The sequence below is a fragment of the Triturus cristatus genome, chromosome 8 (assembly GCF_964204655.1).
Source record: "Triturus cristatus chromosome 8, aTriCri1.1, whole genome shotgun sequence".
NCBI lineage: Eukaryota > Metazoa > Chordata > Amphibia > Caudata > Salamandridae > Triturus > Triturus cristatus.
Window position 1 is genome coordinate 930,729,699 of NC_140591.1, and position 20,526 is coordinate 930,750,224.

A 20,526-nucleotide genomic window follows, 5' to 3' on the forward strand; every position below is an offset into this window, starting at 1 on the left:
GTAGCATCCCTAATGTACAATCATATCACCATTGTTACCTTAAGTGTGCCCCTTCCTATGTGATGCCCCTGAACAGCAAGTTAAGGGTACGAAAAATAGTAGAAGAAACTCAGTAAAGATAGTGGTTCAGAAGGTCATGTATTAATTTAGTTAGGAAAATAATTTTTGATACTGTGACTTACACATTAAAGATAATGGAAGTTGCCTAGCAGTCAACGTCCTTATGTAATGAGTCTATAAGAGAGTGGACATGCTCTCGGCTCATGTCTGGGCAGTGGAGTTGGCCACAAACACCACCAAATGTCTAAAACTGGTCAATTATAGGCTTATTGTTGGGCCCCAAAGTAGATCCTTTGAGAAACCAATGAACATGGATCGAGTATCTAAAACAGTTTGCCCAGTTGACCAATAGGCCTCCCTAAACCATTGAAACAGCTTTATTGATCATGGTTTGAACAAGAGAGGCTTACCGAGATAGAAGAATTGATCATCTGCATATAGCAAAACTCGATCTTCAATTTCCTCCCCTAACTGAAACTCATGGATTACATTATCATCCTCTCAGGGATCAGGCTAGTGGTTCTATGGCTAGGGCGAAAAGTAATGGCGAGAACATACTTTTGCCTCAAACAATGTGAAAGGGAGGGGACAACACCCCGTTCATATGTGTCCTGTCTGTGGGATTTGTATAAAGGAGGCATGCAGATGATATAAACCAGGGACCAAATCTTATCTTAGAAAGTCAAAGAGTTTGTTCCAACCAACTGAGTCAAAGGCTTTTCAAAGTCAACCATCAGCAACACCAATGGTCCAAACTGACAAGGGGATAGAGGGCAAGGCATTATGGAGGTGCTTCATGTTATGCCTTGTGACGCATGCTAGAGAAAGTCACTGTGGTCAGCTTGGATTAGAGAGTGAATTCTTAGGAGCAACTGGTTCACAATGGATATTGCAAAGACTTTGTAGTCCACATCAATCAATTGTGTAGGCTTGAAAATGCACATTGCACTGTAGTTAGGACTGTTTTTAGTAGAACTGTAATAATTTCCACCCTCAGGTCTGGCAGAAACGTCCGATCCTGCTTTGCCATCAGAAACACAGCACATAAGAATGGGATGATGTTTGATGCGAGGTGCTTAAACTATTCACTGGGAATTTATTGGGTCCTAGGGTCTTGAGCGTGACAAGTTTGGAAATGGCCTCCCTTGTTTGCTCTATAGTTAACTCCTGGTCTAACTAGTCAGACTCCTACCTTGTCAGTGAGGGCAGTAGATTATTATCCAAAAGTCCAGATCCACATAAATGTCTTTTGGATGTAGATGTGCATATTATGAGACAAGAGTTTGATCCATGCTGTGGAGATCAGCAAGGAATTAACCTGATTTTTAGCAAATTTCTCAGTTATGACAAGACGGATCATCCCTTCAACACAGCCAATATAAACAGTTTCCCAGCTTTGTCTTCATAGTCATAGATATGTTTCTGAGAAGTAAGCCAGGATTGGTTTGTTTCTTCGGTTTAGTGCTGTTTAGGTGAGATCTGTACCATCTCCAAAGTGAAGTGACTGTCAGAATCATAAGAGCTTCTACATTCACACCTAATCTCCAAACGTTTATTCTCCAAAAGTGAAATCACCACTTGTCTTTTCCCCTCAGCAAAGGTTTGAAAGTAACCTATGGTGTGACGTGAGAGTCAACAGATCACAAGTTGATTTCAAAGTAAAATTCTTGAGGAATGAGGAGAACCCTTCATCTGTGAGCCACCAATTTTTAACCCTCCATTTACCCCATTTTGAGGACTGTCACTGACCACATGAATATATTACAGGCATATGGTCCAAAATGCTTTGCACAAGTAACTCTGCATTCCAGATGAAGTGTGACTCTGTGGTGGATAGGAAAACGTAGTTTAACTGATTTGTGGGCACTGTAGAAGAAATTGAAGCCTTCACCACTGGGGTGAAGGAGCTTCCACATATCACCCAGGCCCATTGAGTTAGCAAGTTTCAGACAGGGACATATCCCCTCTGATGGTCAACCTTGGGTAATGATGCAATTGAAGTCTCCTGCAGTGATGAGGATTTTGAGAGAAAGTTCAGGTATGAGCTGGGACAGTGTTGTGAGAAAGGTAGCAGTTACCAGGCGAGGTGCATATACTTTCAAAAGATATCACCCTTGTGTGTTTCATATCACAGTGTGTATTTTTAGAGAAAACTTCTGACAAAGGAGAATTGCAACATCCCTGGACCTACTGGTGAACCCTACGTGAAGTACATTGGTAAACCCATATCAGCCAAGGAAAGGGACATGCATCCAGGCGAATAGTTTTCCTAAAACAGGAGGATTTTGCATTGCCCTTATTTAATTTTATCAATCAAACCAATGATTTTCAATGTTAAAATATGCAGATGGTCAGCTCCTTTCCTAACAATTCACGTGTCATCAACCTGGGCAGTAGATGGTAGTAGAAATCATATGCCTAGGTTCATGATGTTTTCTGTCATGTAGCCAGCAAAGGTTTTGGGTCTTGTGGAAAGCCTTCTGGATAGAACCAATACATTTCCAAACCAAAATCCCCAAATTCTCCCCACGTACAGTTTAAGTATGAAGCACCTGTTGCCCACCTACTTGTGCTCCCAGTTGCCCAACTTGGGGGACCACAAAAAACATAATTCTCCATGTGGAACCTAAGTTGACAGTGTGGGACACAACTCAAGCCCTTTTCTTGGAGACCCTAAAGAGGGAAAAATCCCCGATACCAAATAAAAAGAAGCAAAAAAATCAGAAAAAAAGAACTCCCAATTGAGGCATGTAGGCCCATTTAGCACATAAAACCTAGGATCAAGGGGTGTGAGCCCCACTTGGGAAATCATGACAGAGCTCATAGATAGGCAGGGAAACTAGGCCAATGAGTGTGTATCTCACTTTAGCTCAGCAAGAACCGTAAAGGTAATGTGCAATACCAGAGTTAGGTGATTTTTGGAGGAGCTATGGATTGACCCACCTCCCACCAACACCCTAACCCAATGTGTCTGCTGCCATTTCAGCAGTTGGTAAGTCCAAGGTAGCTTCTTGATGGTCAGGAGACTGCTCAGATTGCCGATCAGAGTTGGAGACCCAAGGTTGGAAAGGCTTCAACCCTGTCAGGCCAGCAGGAGCTAGAATGGGTCGACACTCCTCCTTGCATTCCAGGTCTGTCCTCCACCCATTCCCAAGTATCTTCAGACTTGTCAGAAAATGATCAGTAATGGAAGATTGCTTTATCTTAGCCAGGTATAAGAATATGTAAGAAATACAATGTCAGGCAGCTTGTGCTTGACAGCCTTAAAGGATTTCCTCATGGTTCGTACATGCATGGTGTAGTCTGGAAACATTCATGATACTGCCGTTTTCCAAGTGAACTTGTTCGAGTGTAATTGTTAGGGGTGTTCAAATTTCACATGCTTTGCTTTTGTGCAAATATTTAATATTTCTGAAACATTATGTGAAATTATGAGTACTTACCAGAAATTTTAATCCATCATTTAAGCCTATATTTTAGCATGAAATGCATCCTTACATCAATGTTTTACTTAAGGACGCATTTTATGGTTGACTAGCATGAAAAGCACGAGTGGTGCGAGCAACAGCCTCACATGCTCTTGTTGTAATAACTTTTCCATGAATGGCCCGTAGTTTTTCAATTTGGTGTATTGGCATGATTTCAGGAATTTTGTGTAAGAAGCGTAATATAAAATTTCCAAAGTTAAGTACAATACACTGGCATTTATTTACATTTTGCCTGGGACTAGTACATATGTCTTGGAGGATTTAATCCTAATCCTTGCAGTTGAAAATTACAGCAATCATTGAGTGGAGTGGAGCACCAAGCGAGGCCCTCTGAATGAGAGCTGATTGAGCCCAAGTAAGCACAAGGAGAGCTACACCGGTGTAACAATAATTTGTATCCTTTGCTCAATAAATAGTTCTAAATGTGCCACATGTACACCGTCTGGAAATCCCACAAAGTGCAGGTTGTTCATTTGCCACACACTTCTGTGTCTTCCACATGCTCTGCAGATATTTTGGATGATTTGAGAGTTGGGCCACACTTTCACAGCGGCTTCAAGATCTAAGATTTAGTCATCTACCTTTGTCACCCTATCAACTAAATTTCAAAGGTCTTGAATCACTAGACCGACCTCCTCACTCTTCCTCTCCAAAACCCTTTGACAACCATAAATTGCCTAGAGGACTGGTTCAATGGAAAAGGATGAACCAATGATTTGGTTTTTCTGCTGTGGTCCTGCTGCTGAGATGCTCTTGGAGGCACTTTTGGTGAATTTATTGATGTAGCTTTGCTGAAAAATGTGTGCTGGATGATCCTTTGCCATGCTGGGACATTTGGCTATGGGGGCTGCTTGTCTGGCATAGTGTAGGTGCGCAGTTGTGAAGTCTTTTGCTTTGCCACTGCCCACCCTCACTGTCCGATCCAAGGCTGCCAAGCCTCCTCCTCATTGTGGTCTCATTAGAGGAGGAGGCCTCTCACTCTGAGGTGAGATTGTGCCTGAGGGAAGGCTTAGTGCATTCAAATCAAGAAAGTGCACGCCAGCAAAAGCATTCCAGCCCAGGACACATCAGCCTCTACTGGACAACTTCAGTCCATCGGCGCTTAGGGGCGACTTCCAAGCCCCTTCACAACAGGCCATCCGGTGATTCCTTACTCTATACCCGGGTCCTGGATCTAACTGTCCAGACCAATTCAATCAATTCTACCCAGCCCGCAGCCATCAGAGACATCACTCTGCTATTGGGCCATAGTCTAGTCACATGCAGCTGCAAGCCAGCAGTACAGCACAGGACTCTGGTGCAATAAGAGATGTACAATTAAGGGCCACGTACCCTGTGGATCACCAGCTGATAGTCACCCAATCACATCTAGAAGCAGGATGGGCTAGTATCAAATAGGTGCTATGTTGATCCTTCCTGATTTTTAGCCATTTTGGTTAGTCAGTCACATCCCCCTTCACCATCGATTTCAAATTTGGCTGCTGCACTTTTTTGATATAACTTTGTTCATTTCTACCTTTATTAAAAGTCCCTTTCTTTCAATATTCTCCTTAACTAATAGTATGAGGGATTTTAGGTCTTCTTGAATTTAATCTATTAGAGTTGTGTCATTAGCATACTGATGATTTTTAGTGTTTCTTTTGCCAATTTTTAATCCATGCTCAACTTCTAGACTGGCTTCACTCAGTATCTGTTCATTATACAAGTTTAGTAGGTAGGGTAAGAGATTACAGACTTCTCTTACTCCTTTGCAAATCAGGAAACAGTGTCATCATGTTCTGTCTTGCCTCTTGCTTCTTGTCCAATCTACAGATTATGCATTAGTAAAATGAAATTATCTGGGATATCTATTTTCATAAAGACAATTCCCTGGTTGACAAGGTAGACACAATCTAAGGCCTTTATGTAGTTAATAAAGCACAAATTGATTTCCTTTATGCATTCTGGGCATCAGCAATGATGTCAGCTGACTTTCCTAACCCAATCTTGCACATAGATATTCACTTTACATGTATGGCTCTAACCGGTTATGAATTATCCTGAGCATTATTTAGCTAGCATGTGAAATTAGATAAATTATAAGGTTGTTGCAGGCAATGAGATCTCGTGTAGACTCCTTTCTCACTGTCTGTTGACAATTATAATGTTTTCCAAATCTGCTCGTACTGTTTGGTACCTACTAAAACTGAATCTTATGCAGTGACTTGTAAAATATATGTTGTAATGCCATTAATTCCTGTAGATTACCTCCATGGAAGTGTCCTTAATATGAATACAACTTCTTCTTCCGTTATTAAAGGTTTTTGAATGAACCCAGTGTCAGATATTGACATTGCTAGCTACCTACTAGTTTGATTTTATTTTCAATAATATACCGGTATCACAATTTACCAGTGAAATTTGCTGGTGTAATTTGCAGCTAGTGTAGTCCTTTCCTTCTTTCCCACCTACTACATTTCCAGAAATAAAAATAATCCAATGCATGGTGGAAAAACGTAAACGTTATTGATGTAAATCTAAATTGCCTGGCTTACATGGCTCAGCATAGAGCCATTATTCATGTCTCGGAGCTTAATTCCTAACTCATCTTTCATTGTGGGGAAATCTAAAATGCCAGGGTTATCCGTGGTGAGGTTCAGCATATTGAAAGAATCTAAAAAAAACTTGACTATACCAGTAGTCTAATTGGAGTTCACACATATAGAACTTTTAAAAATAGGTAGCAAATCCATGTTTAATTTCAATATTAGTGTTTTTGAGGAGCCCATGTGATAAAGCACAGTTTCTTAATCTTATTAGATTATTTCTAGCTTTAATACCCCACAGCAACTACTTTGCTTTTTGCTTACTATTTCCAGAGGTAATTTTAAGTTACGCATTACAATTTTGGTTTCCCTTCTGTTAAACGCCTTTATTTTATTTCCAAGTTATTTCATTATCTTCTTAATTTTTTTAGTTCAGCGAAATGTCTCTGTTTTCAGGAAGACTGAGTTAAGTGACGGTACCAGACAGAAAGGCTTTATAACTGTATTATACAATCAAGAGTTTGTGTTGATCAAAAACATATGGCTAAAGCTTAGAAACCATTTGTCTTCAGAGACTGAAAGGGGTTGAACTACATCCAACTCTGGCTGGCAGCTAAAGGGATTTCTACAGTACATATAAAAAAAGAAAAAATACATACTACGCTAATGGAGCATTCAATTGGCACCACAAACTGAAAGTTTAAAAAAAGGATTTACATGACCGTCATGCACCTCTAGCCGAAAAACCTGAATCTTATCCAAACTGACAAGAGATGTTGCCACAAACAAATTCTATGCTCAAATCCATTTAGGAGAGCAGAAACACGCAGTGAAAATCAGAGAGTGTGCAGCAATGAAACGGAAAACACCGACATATGCTTCTGTACAACATTCTTATTTTGCAGATGACATAGCTTCTGAAGATGTAGGTTCTTTGTAGTTTAAAGTAAGTAATCCTTTTCTGCTGTATGGTAACAAATTTAAAGTCATGGCAAAAATTTCTATTAGACCCTCACATGTGACCATCTACATGAACCAATAAGATTCTGGATTTAATTAATTTCCCACATGATTGCTTATAGAATGTGTTATCTCAAATGATTTTGAATGGTGTGGTGTCAAATGTTTTTTGCTTGTTTTATCAAATTCTCGTCAAGTTTTAAATTCTGTTTAGTTGTCAGACTTCGCTATTGTGTTTTTGCAATATAAATAGTTACAAATAAATTAATACATTTAGAGGTATGTTGGGAATATGTGTTTTGTTTCAGAAATATGACATGTTTTTCTAATAAACATTTTAATTGTTTTTAATATGTATTTTTGTTCCAGATTAACAAATGACTCTCTTTCTACGGATGAACCCTATCTCATTTTAGCACACTGTTTCCTCAAAACATACTCATATTTCAGTGTTCTCAGTTATTATTTTGTGGGTACATTTTTCATTTGTCATTATGCTATTTTGCTTTCTTATGACTTGAGTTTGCCATTCACTTGAAAAAACAGGACTCAACTAGAGCTCCACAGTCAGCAACACCTATTTTTCAAATACAGTGAGTAGCCCAAATACTGTAAATTAATTTAATTCATATTAAATTATTGGTCAGTAAAATCAGGTTTAGAACTGTAAATTAAAATAATATGGCACACCATTTAATGCCCAGAAATACTATCTATATGTAGGACATGTAAGGGATTGAAAACCATATGAAATTGATGAAATTCATTTGCATATGTGGTAATACTTTGTCGTTTCCTGCAAACATGTAATTCATACAAAACATTATGCACAACTGACTAGTTAAATCTTCGGCAAGAATGTTTTGCTACTGCTAAACTACTGCTAAAGAGAAGTCCCTTAATTTGGTTAGCTAACCACCCTGGGCCATTGTATTGATTTTGCTCAATAGGAGATTGATGGAGAATTGGAGAAGGCGAAAGAAGATCTGAACATGGTACATAGACAAGCTGAAAGCTTGACTAGGAGCGGGGCTGCCAAAGCACTGGAGCCAACTCTCATCAAGCTCAACAAGCGTTGGCGAGACATTGAAAGCAAATTTGCTCAGTTTCGGCGAAAGAACTATGCACAAATTGTGAGTTGTTACTTGCAAACCTACTTGTTTGCAGCTGCTACTAACTGATTCCTACTAACAATACAAGAGTTGTAGGCTTCTCTTCTTATACAAAGACTTATCTCTGGAGATTTCTGTGGGCAAGACCCTTGGAAAAAAATAAATCCATAAGTTAAACAGTGCCAGGAAATAGTTAGCAATAATTGCTGTATTTTTATTTGTTTTGCTTTGTCCGTGTTTCCATGGCATTACAAGTGTTAATCTTTTCAACTCTTCATACATTTCTGTTTCAAGTTGACTTTTTAAACTATGATATGTCTAATTTTCAAACATCCATATCATGCACAAATGTAAATTGTTTTTTCATAAAAATATGTTCCATGCTCTTTTTCCATAACAGGTGTATTGTATGTTAATTTACCTACTATCACTCCCTCTTGATGCCATCCTTGTTTTTTATACATTTACCATGGAAAGAATGGTGCTCTTCAATTTTAAATTCCTCAACAAATTCACTTTGAGACTCTAATTTACTAAGAGCTGAAGTATTTAAGAGTGCAAATTGAATAGTTGCTTTTCGGATATACATTAAGAACAACTCTGAAAATATGTCTGTGTATTGGAGACTGCAAACTTTAGCACAAGCTTGATTGGTTATCTAACTTTCTGTGTCTACACACACAAATTATTATTGTGTAATATTTGTAACATGATAAACATTTCTGAAGATGTTTGAGATGTAAAATGATAATTTCCCTTCCTTTTTATCCAGTGATATTTGCTTAAACACGGCCATATTGTTCTAAAATTGCATTTTTAGCTTTTAAAAATTCTCTAATAATTCCACGAAATTCTAGACGTGAGCTCTTAATATACTGCTACATTAATAGGATGCAATGAATTCAGTAAAATGTTGCATTCATAATAGAGGAAATCAGAAGTAGTAGGCATTTGTTTTACACTATACTGAAATTCAGTATACCTTAAAATAAAATATGTAACCTGGTTAATTAAGCCAAGGTTCCTTTAATATGGGACTTACTATTGTGTTACATTTATATCTAAAGATATTGTCCAAAATGTAGACCTTCAACTAGGAATTTAAAGAATATTTGCTCTTTAGCAGAGCCTGGTGAGTTGTACAGCTATGAGAAGTCACTTTAAAAAACAAAAAGATAAGAAAGCAATTTAAGTGTAATTGTGTGGTACATTCTGCTGCAATATTCTCTTATTATTTTAACACAAAGCGATACAAAATTGAGTCCAATGCTTTGCAAAATACAAATCCTTCTTATGAAAGAAATGTATGCATGTTCACCATATCCTACTTAAGATGCTACTCACCAATAAATAGAGATATTGTCATCTATGGAAGTGTTGGAACAGGACTTTGATAACACTCAAGCTTTCAAAACCAAGAGAAAAATAGATTGCGTAATACATACAACAATGACTTCAGAAAAAAACAAGTTTCCACATGCATGTTTTATGGGGAAAAAAGTGTGACCTTCACTAATCTCCTGGGGGTTTTATGTACTCTGGGTGTCTTATTGAAATAACAGTAGTTTTTAGCAGATTGTCCATAGAGTAAAATGTCTCTCCCAAAATAGGAAACAACGTGTTTTCATGACAATTAAGTCATGTTTGAATCAAATTTAAATGTATCAGAATGCATTTCATGCTACAGACAAGATTCCTTTCTCTACATGAGTTGCTTACATTAATACGGTCTGGCAAATGTTTCAATTCATTAGGAACCGTTCAATAAATGTGTTCAGTGATCAATTGGTGAAAGGAGAACAATTAACTGTAAAGTGACTGCTATTGCCGTGCACCATGAGTGTCCCTTTTTTAAGCCACTTTTGAACCTTGTTTGCAATAATCTACAGGTTAAGCACCAGAGGGTGACATATGCAACACATATAGTAGATTAATATTTGTACAGAAAACACAATTGCACACAATCCTGTTTTTGCACTGGTCCTGATCTTAAGTTCCACATCTTCTGTAATTTATTTCATATATTCAATAAGATACTAGTAATATCTACATATAAGAGTTGCAAATTTGATTTCCCTTCTCATATTTCATCCTCTCCTACCATCCCTTAATAAAATATTTCAACAAAGAAAGGTTGTGCTGCCACTTAATGATTCACAATAGCTTTAGAAAAATTGAAAAATAAGGACAGAAGGTCTGAAATGTTGCAAATAACATTTTGTGTCACTGGGAAAGTGGTATGGGGTCAAAAACAAAGGGAGAAAGAGTAGAAAAGCAGAGTCATAAGAATGTAATGGGCCAATAGCATTGATCAATTTTTAGTAGGAGTGATCATTTTAACCAAGGAAAAAAGCTGCAAAAGAGGAAGGTTTTTAAGGTCCTATGTAAGGATAGGGAGAATAATGGGGTTCATAACATGGTGGAAGGGAACAGTTTAGCAAAGTCACCGTCATGTTGAAATGAGCATGGTCTGCTTGTTTAAATATTGGTGTTTCAAAATGTGTGCCAAGTCCGGTTTTCTTACTAAGACGCTAAGAGGGATTGCAATATGTTTAACAGACTACAAATGTATAATCGTTTATTGAGGTAAGAGAGGCTACATTGAATTTAAATCATGCTTTCACTTAGGCTTTCAGATGTGGCTAGTATAAGTATTCTTGGACTTTTTTGGATAAGGTCAAATCTTCTGCTTATGGTTTGGAATTTGGAAGCAGAGTGTAAGATTGCCTTTCGATTGGGCAGTAAGCCTTTATAAAAACCAGTGAGAACGGCACTGCAGTAATCAATATTAAGGAAAAAAGGATTCATATTTTTAATTACTCTCTCACTCATAATAGAATTCACAATGACATTAATGTCTAAGATGATAATTCTTATTGTAAAGCCTTATTAAATGCTATATTTGTAATGGCTTCACTTACACCTTCCATCTTCCTTTTAAATCTCCAAATCCAATCAAGTATATATCGATTGATTGATTGATTGAATTCTCCCTAGCAACGTCCCAGTTAATGGGTAACTCCTTCACAGTTCTAATGGTGTATAGATATATTGTGCAAAGGTGTTGCTAGGATGCCCTTATATTGTATATATGTGGGGAGCTTTTATTATTGTAGGGAAGGTGGTGGTAGAGAGTTTGCTGATGCTTTAATCCTTCTGGGTACCATCAATCTCCCAAATGAGGGCAGTCTTGTACTCACTTCTGGGCTGTCTCATTAGTATGTATATACCATCACTAGAAACATCACATTGGATGTGCCTGGGAAGGATTCTCTGTATATTCTAGGTCTATTGAAGGATTGAGTTGGATGATGGGGCTACAGGAGGAGTGAGGATAACCTTTATTGGCCACCATGTCCTTCCTAGCCAGACCCATCAGCTCAAGCCACTTTTTGTGTTGGTGACAATCAATTTTCAATTGGAACTTTAAACAACAGAAAGGGCTTGAAGACTCCTCTCCTTAAACTCCAGACAACTGTCAAGCAAAACAGTGCAAAATCAGGGAATACTAACACTAGGGTTTAATTTAGCAGGAAAATACTAGTTTTTCACGCTCCTGAGTTTCAGCCTGATGTGATGTCTTCACGATAAGCTGTTTGCAAAGAAATAAATCTGTAGGTAATCACTGTGAAGCATCAGAATGCAAAGCCCAGATATTGTAATGTCCTTTCTATCCTCTACCTCTCCAAACCCTATTATATTTTCAAATATTGTAAAATGTAATTAGAATGAGTGGGCCAAACTCAAATTAATGTTTCCACATGGCCTATTTATTTTTTACCCAAATGTACATTTCCTTTTCATGCACCGTCATCTATGAGAGTTCTTTTCTCAGTAGCGTAGCACTCTTTTTCAGCTATACTATCACTGCTTGAGGATGGGATGTAATCCTAAAAGTTAGGAACAAAAAATGAGTTGGCCAAATATAGACACCAGAACAGGTAAACTAACAAGCAGGTTGCACATCGTGAGTACAAATTGTGGATCACATTTTTGTGATTTGTCTGTTATTTTGCAATGCGACCTATCCACAAATAACTTTCATCACAAATTGTCCAGTTGCAGGGGGGCACAGAATACCCAATCTAATGAATATTGACCAGGCTGGTGCTTATAAGCGACCTCCTGTGATGGTTAGTGAGAAGAGGGATGTTGACACTCAAGGGCCATCAGAGCATCAATCCAGGATTAGCATTCCCAAAAAGGAAGAATTGTCTATTTAAAGCTGCCTACGTTCTGTAGAGAAACATGGGCTGCTTTAAAAAAAAATCCAATTTTAGAATACATCCGTGGGAGCAGGCCGTAGTTCCAATGGACAAATGTCCACTTCACTGAGGACACCTGACGCAAGTCGCCATGGTCCTGTGAGGTGTTGTTAACTTTTCAGTGGTTTGTGTGGTGTAATTGCACCTACAAACAATTGATTCATTTGATACCAAGAATGTACCTCAGGTTTTTGTAAGGGAGGGAAGACCCACATGTTCAGATTGCTGTATGCCAAGATGGTACCCCATCTCTCCGATCCAACCATTTTTCCTGTCTCATAGAAACACCAGGTATGTCTCTCTCTAGGGATTTACTGCCCTTTCAAATGGCCACAAACAGGCAGCATTTTCTGATAAATTGTTGGTCTGTTCAATAATATTTTATGGTTCCCTGGTGTAACACTTTGATCTGTAACTGTCTTGTATATGATTGTTTACAAGGGGTCTTGCTTAAGACACCATCTAATTGTAACTGAAACTGCCTGACCACCTGGTTCATGTCTGCACATGACACTTACTAATGTTATTCCCGATATATATTGGAAAAAATAGAATTGTAATCATATATTATCTTCATACATTGATTCAACACTATCTATATTCTTTTACCCCACAAACCCAACACACGGCCCCTCAGGGGCGCACCCTGAGGTACCTTCAAGCAATAAAGAGCTTTATAAACAGAAATAAAGTAAATAAATAAATCTTCATACTAATACATATTCAACTATTTAATATAGCTACCTAAACATATGATCTTTGCTTTGGCAATCAACATAGATGCTATTTGTATTTTTGGGTCGTGTTGAACACATGGCATTTTTGTTGGGTATGTTCCAGTGGTTCCATCAGAGCTTGGATATGGCTCATAGAGCGCAACACTTACAAAATTATGTCTTTTTTAAAATTTCCAAATTCTTAAAATTTAGACAGGAATAGGCCATAAATTAATCACAACAATGAATTTAGTCGGATTTGGGATTCTGAAAATTGATTAACTTGTTTGAAATTTGTATTTTGTAATATGGTTATACATGCCATTTACAATAATGTCATTGTATTGGTTTATAATCTTCTATAAAGGCACAGTTTTGAAGACAGGGGTGTACTTTATATGTTTCTGCTTTAAAGGATTTGTATACTAAGAAAACATTTTTTTACATAAGAATATTAAGATAACATAATTAAAAATCTTATGACATATGATTTCAAATACTAAAGTACATGTGTGTGATATCCACCTAGACCTGTTTAGAGGGGTTAAGAGTACAGTGATGTGTGAGGGTAAACTGCACTTCCACTTTTGGTCACTTTTGTATCTGTGGGAACACAAAGTCTACTCTTCAGAATATTAGATATGAGCAGTTAACCAAATCCAAAACCGGTTGTAATAAAAAGAGTAAATATATATAAAGTGTGGAAATTCATTGGTAGATGTCATGACCTTCTCACAGTCAGGTATTCTGTTGCTGTGTTGCTAGATCTTGCATTTGCTCAGGGGTGATGCTAGTGACAAGTGTCCAATTGGTGGCCTGATACAAAGTCAAAAAGTCAAAAAGTTTTTATTTTTGTTACGGTACTCTTTCGAGGACCACAAAATAAAATATACATTATACTTTCCATTTAATACATTTTCAATGAGATTTTCAAAAACTTAAAAATTCTGTAACAGACGAATTCATTAGGAGGGCTTTTGCATAATGATAAAAAGTCTTTTGAGTTAACGATCCTACAGGACCGATAGATGGACTTAAGACATGTTAACCTTGCGTTTACAATTTCTGCATTTGGACATATAAAAAGTAAGTGTTCCAAATTCTGGTTGCCCCCTTGACAGAGGGTACAAAAGGCAGAACTGTCAGGCCTCCAGGAGGAGGTAAAGGTTTGTACAGGAAGTGTTCCCAGGCGCAACATCATAATTGCACGCCTTGCACCGTGTTGAAGTGTATACTCTAAATAAGGCTGGCATTGTTTGTATTCCTGGGAGGCTGCATAGATCTTATATGACGATAGTCTATTACAATGTAAGTGGTCAATCTCGTAGCTCAGTTTGGGAGTGAAGTTTTTTAGAAAAAGTTTGAGTTGGGCTGGTGACCACGTAGACAAAATTTCCACACTAACTTTTGCAAGCTGTAGGGCCTCTCGCATATTTTTTAAAAAGGTAATATGGGTAGAGCTGGTCTCGAATGTCTCTATTTTTAGTAAACTTCTTAGAGTGCCTTCTTTTGAATGAAGAAGGTTATAGGCCCACCTTATAATACTAGCTATGGCTGTAGCATATGCACTCGTGATGGTACATTCCAGTCTCAATGCCTGTACTGGGGTAGATGTAGAAATCTTCAGTAGTTTTTTCAATATTTTACCTTCTACTGAGTCCATATAGGTCCATTGTTTAAAAGGAATATATTCCGAGGCGTAAGACAGGACCGGTGAGATTTTGGCTCGATAGACTTGAATTAGTGCAGAGAAATGTCTTTGTCCAGTGGCCGAGTATAAGCGGGACAAAGCCCCAGCATGTAGGTCACTTTTCCTTTTCAGGTGATTGATTTGGTTGATGTTACTCATGTTTTGTGAGAAAATTCTGCCCAGATATGTATACTCCTTTACTTGTTCTAGCTTCTCACCTCCCAACTTCCATTCGTACCTTACCCTTTTCTTCTGGTTTGAAAAAGCAACCACTTTGGTTTTGTTTGTATTTGGGGTTAAAAAATTTTTTATAGAATACTTGTATAAAATATCTAAAAGATTTTGTAGTCCGAAAGGTGTTAGGTCAAACATGACTATATCGTCTGCGTACAGCAGGGAATGAATATATTCAGTGGCTATCTTAGGAGGAGTGCATATCCCTTGCTGCAGTTGGGAAGGTAGGTCACTTAAATACAGTGAGAATAAAATTGGAGCCAAGAGGCACCCTTGTTTCAGGCCATTTGATGTTCGTATTATCTTCGATAGGCCCTTGTCACTCCCCATTTGGACACGGCACCAGGTGTCACTGTGTAGGTTCACTATCAAATGTAATAGCTGCTCCGGAATGCCCATTCTTCTTAACTTTGACCACAGGGTCGGTCTGTCCACTCGATCGAAAGCTGTCGAGTAATCGATGAACGCTGCGTAAATAATTTGTTTTTTCCCTGTTGCGTACTTGTCTAAAATGGTTTGGAAGATTGCTACATTGTCAGTGACTGAGTGGTTTGAGCGAAATCCGGACTGAAACTTAGGGATTAGACCCAATGAGAAGGCCCAATTTTTCAGCCTATCCAGGATTTCTGCTGCAAAAATCTTCCCGGCAGCATCCATGAGGGCAATTTGCCTATAGTTTCCCGGTATGTTTCTTTTTCCTTTTTTGTAAATCGGTATTATAATACTTCCTTTCCAGGAGTTTGGCATTTGACCACTGTCGAATATATAGTTAAATAGCGGCGAGAGCACCAGTCCCCACTCTTTATGTTCAGTTTGGTAGACCTTGATAGGTATCTGATCGGGGCCAGATGCACCCGTGCTCCTTGCCTTCCTGATATTCGTAGAGACTGACACTGCCGACGTTTTATTGATCTTAGTATCTTTAGTTTCCACAATTTGTTCTCCCGCCTCTTCATTTTTAATAGACTTATTCTGTTTATATAGCTCACGAAGGTAAATATCCCAGTTTTCTTCTGAAACAGGAGTTGCCTCCAGCTTTTTTTTTGATCCCGTCATTATTGCAATCAGTGTCCAATATTTGCGCTGGTTGTTTTGTTTAGCTGCTTGTTGGATTTCAGTCCAATTGAAGTCCTGTTTCAGTTTTTTCTGTTTAGTTTTTTCTCGTCGTATTTGATTCTTTAATCTATTGATTACCTTTTTGTTTGCTGACGAGAAGTTCAAATACTGGGCGCGTATCAGCCTATTGAGTTGTTTTACGACTGGTTGGTTCCAGTTTTTATTCTTATTTCTCCATTTACTTTTTACTGATCTGTTGTGTTCTAACTTACTTTGCAGAGCTTGTTTGAGATTATTCGTTAATTGTTCGAAATTCTTTATAGGGTCATCTGAATATATGTTAGTCAATATATTGGTTTCGGAAATTAATAGCCTCAGATAGTCCAGATTTTCTGTCCCCCAATAAATGCGACGCCTTGTTATGTTTACTTCCGTTTTTGTTGTAAGAAATATTGGCTGGTTATAAGAAGAGGACTGTGCAATCCAATGGGTTGAAAGGTTTAGAAGAGCATGATCACTTTCTTCATTGAATATTATTGAAAGTTGAATCATTTGTTCTTTTTCTTCGATCCCGCATATAAAATAATCCAGGGTAGAGGGAGATCCATTTCCTTGCCGTGTGTATGTTGCTGGTATGTCACCGTTGATGTTACCATTTAATATAGTCCCATTAATGCTGGAGAGAAAAGATAATAGTGCGCGTCCTCTCTTATCTGATTTAGATCCTTTTGGGAATTCAGGGAGTGATGTTTCCAAAGATTCCTCTTTGAAAAGACGAGCCCATTTCTTTATCTCACAGTTTGAAATTTTAGCGTTCAAATCCCCCATTATAAGATATGGCAAGTGAGATTGATCTTCAATGATATGGGTAATAATCTCTATTAGGCGGTCAAACAGCAAATCATTATTATTACTGGGAGGTGCGTAGATATTGAAAAGTAATATTTTTTCAAGTTTGGCTGACGCTTGAGTTCTAAGGGATACTTTTAAACATTGTAGATTGTCTATGTTTGTATCGATTATTTCCTGTGACCAAGAGTGATCTTCTTTTAATAATATTGCCAGACCACCCTTGGCGTGTCCCCTTCTAGATCTTTTTGCCAACGTTTCATATACATAGTATCCTTTTTGAGTAAAGGTATTAATTAACCATGTTTCCTGGAGGGCAATGATATCAGGGGAGTTTTTGATTGCATGTTTCATTTTTAAATCAGTTTTCCCTGCCAAGTTCCAGGACAATAACGTCAGACCTTTGCTAAACTTGGTGTTGTTGTAAATTTACCGTTTTTTTGCTGTTTAAGGTTTCTGATAACCATGCCCACGATTTTATTGAGTTCTCAGTGTTACTAGAGCTTGAATTCCGGGACCACACTGACCTCTCACCTTGTATTACTTGTATTTTGAGTGAATCTTTCCTCATAATATTTGATGCTGAATCTCCCCAATTAAAACTATTGTTTTCTTTTCTTCTATTAGTTTGTCCTAATGTACCTTTGTTTAGGTTGTTGATTTTAAGATCTTCCACCGAGATTACATCATAGCCATTTTTGTGAAGAATTTCCTTCTCTCTGATTATTATTCCAGGCAAAACTGGGGAATAAAAGGATACCTGTACTAGTTTGTTATTTTCTTTTATTGGAAAGAGTACTAGGTCGATTTCTTTACTTGTCAGAGAGTTCAGGGATGGTATTTCTTGTAAGAGATTAATTATTCTACCACGATTAAACGGCTCCTTATCTGAGGGAAATAGCTCTTCGATAGTTATGTGTTTAGATGGAATTACTTCCCATAATTGAGATTTATTATCATGTAGTTCTTTTATATCCATGATATATTGCGTTGTTGATCTGTTTTCTATCGGAGGACAAAATTCGTCTGCTTTTGGGTTTAAGGGTTTTTCTGATGGTATTTTTTGAGTTTCTGGAGAGTTCACCAAGTTTACGGGAGTGAATTTTTGGAATTTAAGCTTATTCCCTTTTTTCCTCTGTATTCTCCTCAAGGGTTTTCTCTTCTTCTTCCCCCTTACTTTTTCCCTAGTGTTACTTTTTTCAGACTGTCCTCCTTGGCTAAAATCCTGTTCGGCAGTAACTCCCGATAACTCTGCTTTATTTTCCCCGATAATCTGATCACGATTATTATCGGATACTTTATTCGAAAAGATAGGATAATGTTTAGTTTTGTTTTCGGTGATGGTTTCCGATTCTTCTTTGAACAGTTTTTTAAGTGAATATGTGATAAGAGGTTTTTCCTTATTTCTTAGTCCCTTAGTTTTAGTCTTAATTATTAGTACGTCGTTCGTTTGCGTGCTTGCTTCCTGTTGTTTTGGGGTCGCACTTCCATTTTTATGAAAATCATCTATTTGTTGTAATTCGACTGCTCCGGGTTGTTTTGGTGAGACTTTAGTTAGATCTTTTTTCTTTTTTTCTTCAACCAGGAATTTAAGTATTCCTATTTGTACGTCTAAAGTATCGTCCGAGTTAGCTAAAATTTGACCAAGATGAGTTAGTACTGATTCCAAAATTTCTTGCAATGAAAAAAGTGCTTTTGACAGGGGAGAGGCAGTATTTTCAGAATTTGGATTTATAAAATTAGGGTCTGATAGGTTGGCCAGATTAGAATAAAGGTTAGGCGATTTTCCTGGTGAACTGGTTAGTGGATGTTTTTGACTTAGCAATATTTCTGTTTTTTCTTCTTCGGTCTTCGTGTTATGATTTACAGATACATCGAAGAATAAGTCGTTGTCATGGTTTTTTATAGGTGTTATAGATGTTATTTGAGACGTATCTGGGAATGATTTTTGACATTCTTCCGAGAGAGAGAAATTTGCCAAATTACTTTCAGTTGTTATTTGACCTTGTTTATTGGGTTTCTGATCTGAGAAATGTAACGAATCATGTTCAACCTTATTTATTGAAGGATCCAGCTTATTTTGATCATCAGTTAAATATGGAGAAAGATACTTTTTCTTGGAGAGGGTAGAGAAGTATTGACTTATAGCTGGAGTACTTGATATTTGACCAGGTTTTAGTGATTTGTCAACAGATTTTCTTACAGCTGCGTCTGTCCCCATACGCCTCATGTAGATTGTCCGTGAGCGTAGTTTTTTTAGAGCCCTCATACTTGGGACCGGAAATCTACTTTATAGCTTATAGTAGTCGCAGCAGGTTTTGTGTATTTGTAATAACTTTATCTTTATCTCACAATCTCAGTTGATCAGTAAGAAATGGGGGGTTTTTTCACGTCGGTTTCAGAATTTGGTTAAGTAGTGTCCTCGTGTGCTGAACGTTAGTGGGGTGGCCCGTCCCGTCCTCGGTCGTCCCCGGACGGCCTCAGACGGCCCGCTCTTTGTCCGGTCTTCGTTCCGCGCTTGGTCCCGCGCGCGTCCCGCGTCGCGGAAGGCTAATTGGTTTTTCTACGTTTCGTCAGTGGGCGTGTCGCCTGGGGGAAGAGGAACCAGCTGATCCCAGCTTGGAATTCTGGTCCTCGCAGTCCCCCAGGTTAGGCGCGCTGTAGTTTTTCGCCCAGCCTCAACCCTTCTGACTCCAGCTGGGAGCGACAGGCAGAGCGTGCGGATTGCAGCTCACGCTCACACCAGCGAGTCAAGGGGAGGGGCGCCACGGAGCAACAAACAGAGACAGCGTCAGCTTAGGCACAGCAGCTCAGGACACAATCGGTGACCAGAGGTAGAGATCCCTCGCCAGGCACGAGTAGCAGCAGTTCACAGAAACCAGATAGCGGTGAGTGGCACCCGCGAAGCGGGTGTCACGAATACTTGTCCTGCATCGTCAGTGGGCGTGTCCGTGGGCGTGTCGCCTGGGGGAAGAGGAACCAGCTGATCCCAGCTTGGAATTCTGGTCCTCGCAGTCCCCCAGGTTAGGCGCGCTGTACTTTTTCGCCCAGCCTCAACCCTTCTGACTCCAGCTGGGAGCGACAGGCAGAGCGTGCGGATTGCAGCTCACGCTCACACCAGCGAGTCAAGGGGAGGGGCGCCACGGAGCAACAAACAGAGACAGCGTCAGCTCAGGCACAGCAGCTCAGGACACAATCGGTGACCAGAGGTAGAGATCCCTCGCCAGGCACGAGTAGCAGCAGTTCACAGAAACCAGATAGCGGTGAGTGGCACCCGCGAAGCGGGTGTCACGAATACTTGTCCTGCCTCGTCAATGGGCGTGTCCGTGGGCGTGTCGCCTGGGGGAAGAGGAACCAGCTGATCCCAGCTTGGAATTCTGGTCCTCGCAGTCCCCCAGGTTAGGCGCGCTGTACTTTTTCGCCCAGCCTCAACCCTTCTGACTCCAGCTGGGAGCGACAGGCAGAGCGTGCGGATTGCAGCTCACGCTCACACCAGCGAGTCAAGGGGAGGGGCGCCACGGAGCAACAAACAGAGACAGCGTCAGCTCAGGCACAGCAGCTCAGGACACAA

The 20,526-nt window shown here is 39.0% G+C and overlaps 1 protein-coding gene across 14 annotated transcripts in view; it reads left to right on the forward strand.

Annotated features, from left to right (window-relative positions):
- The window catches only part of DMD (dystrophin), a 7,596,173-nt gene that overhangs the window by 3,469,760 nt on the left and 4,105,887 nt on the right, over positions 1-20,526 (forward strand). For all 14 annotated transcript variants that reach the window (XM_085622447.1, XM_085622454.1, XM_085622449.1 and 11 more), the window contains one exon: positions 7,984-8,166. In XM_085622447.1, the coding sequence (XP_085478573.1) occupies positions 7,984-8,166 (183 nt within the window). The remainder of the gene's footprint in view (positions 1-7,983; positions 8,167-20,526) is intronic.